Below are 564 nucleotides of genomic sequence, written 5' to 3'. Positions count from 1 at the left end.
GCTGTCCCCATCGTGCTACCCCCTGCCCTGGTTTTCCCCCTGGCTGAGCCTCACCTCCAGGTCCACGTAGATGGCACTGATGGCGAGGAGCTGCTCATCACCAGAGAGGACTTTGAGGTCTTTCCGCAGCATCTGCTCCGTCGTCAGCCCTGGGAGGTGACAGGGGCCGAGCATGAGCCCCAGGGACGTGTCCTTGTCCCCAAGGAGAGGGGTCTGTCCCAGGACCCACATGCCACCGTCAGACCTTATACATCAAACTTGGCCGCTTGCAAGGCTTCGAAGATGGCATTGCGGGCCGGCAGGTCGGGGAACCTCGCCTCGAGCAGGGAGACACACGCCACGTCCCTCGGTGTCACCTTGCCGGCTGCCGGGCTCAGGTTCACACAGTCCAGCAGGATGGTGCCTGGAGAGGACAACCCGGGGGGCCATCAGTTGTCATTGTCCCCCTTGGATGAGGCTCAGTGAGGGTCACCCATCCTCACCGTGCAGCAGCGCGGCCGTGGGTCTGTCCAGCACGCCCGGGGGACCTTGGGCAATCCGCCCTGTCACCAGCGTGGCACAGGA

At 64.2% G+C, this 564-nt stretch overlaps 1 protein-coding gene across 1 annotated transcript in view; it reads right to left on the bottom strand.

Annotated features, from left to right (window-relative positions):
- Window positions 1–54: 54 nt before the first annotated feature.
- The window catches only part of PRUNE1 (prune exopolyphosphatase 1), a gene marked incomplete at its 3' end in the record, with an annotated part of 1292 nt that continues 782 nt past the window's right edge, over window positions 55–564 (bottom strand). The window contains 3 exon segments of the mRNA XM_029085007.1: window positions 55–149; window positions 245–403; window positions 483–564. The exon segment at window positions 483–564 is cut by the window's right edge and continues 64 nt beyond it. Coding sequence (XP_028940840.1) covers window positions 55–149; window positions 245–403; window positions 483–564 — 336 coding nt within the window.

This window comes from Antrostomus carolinensis, unplaced genomic scaffold (genome assembly GCF_000700745.2).
Source record: "Antrostomus carolinensis isolate BGI_N321 unplaced genomic scaffold, ASM70074v2 scaffold28455, whole genome shotgun sequence".
NCBI lineage: Eukaryota > Metazoa > Chordata > Aves > Caprimulgiformes > Caprimulgidae > Antrostomus > Antrostomus carolinensis.
Note: the sequence above shows the minus strand (reverse complement) of the source record. Positions and strands in the feature narration are given on the sequence as shown.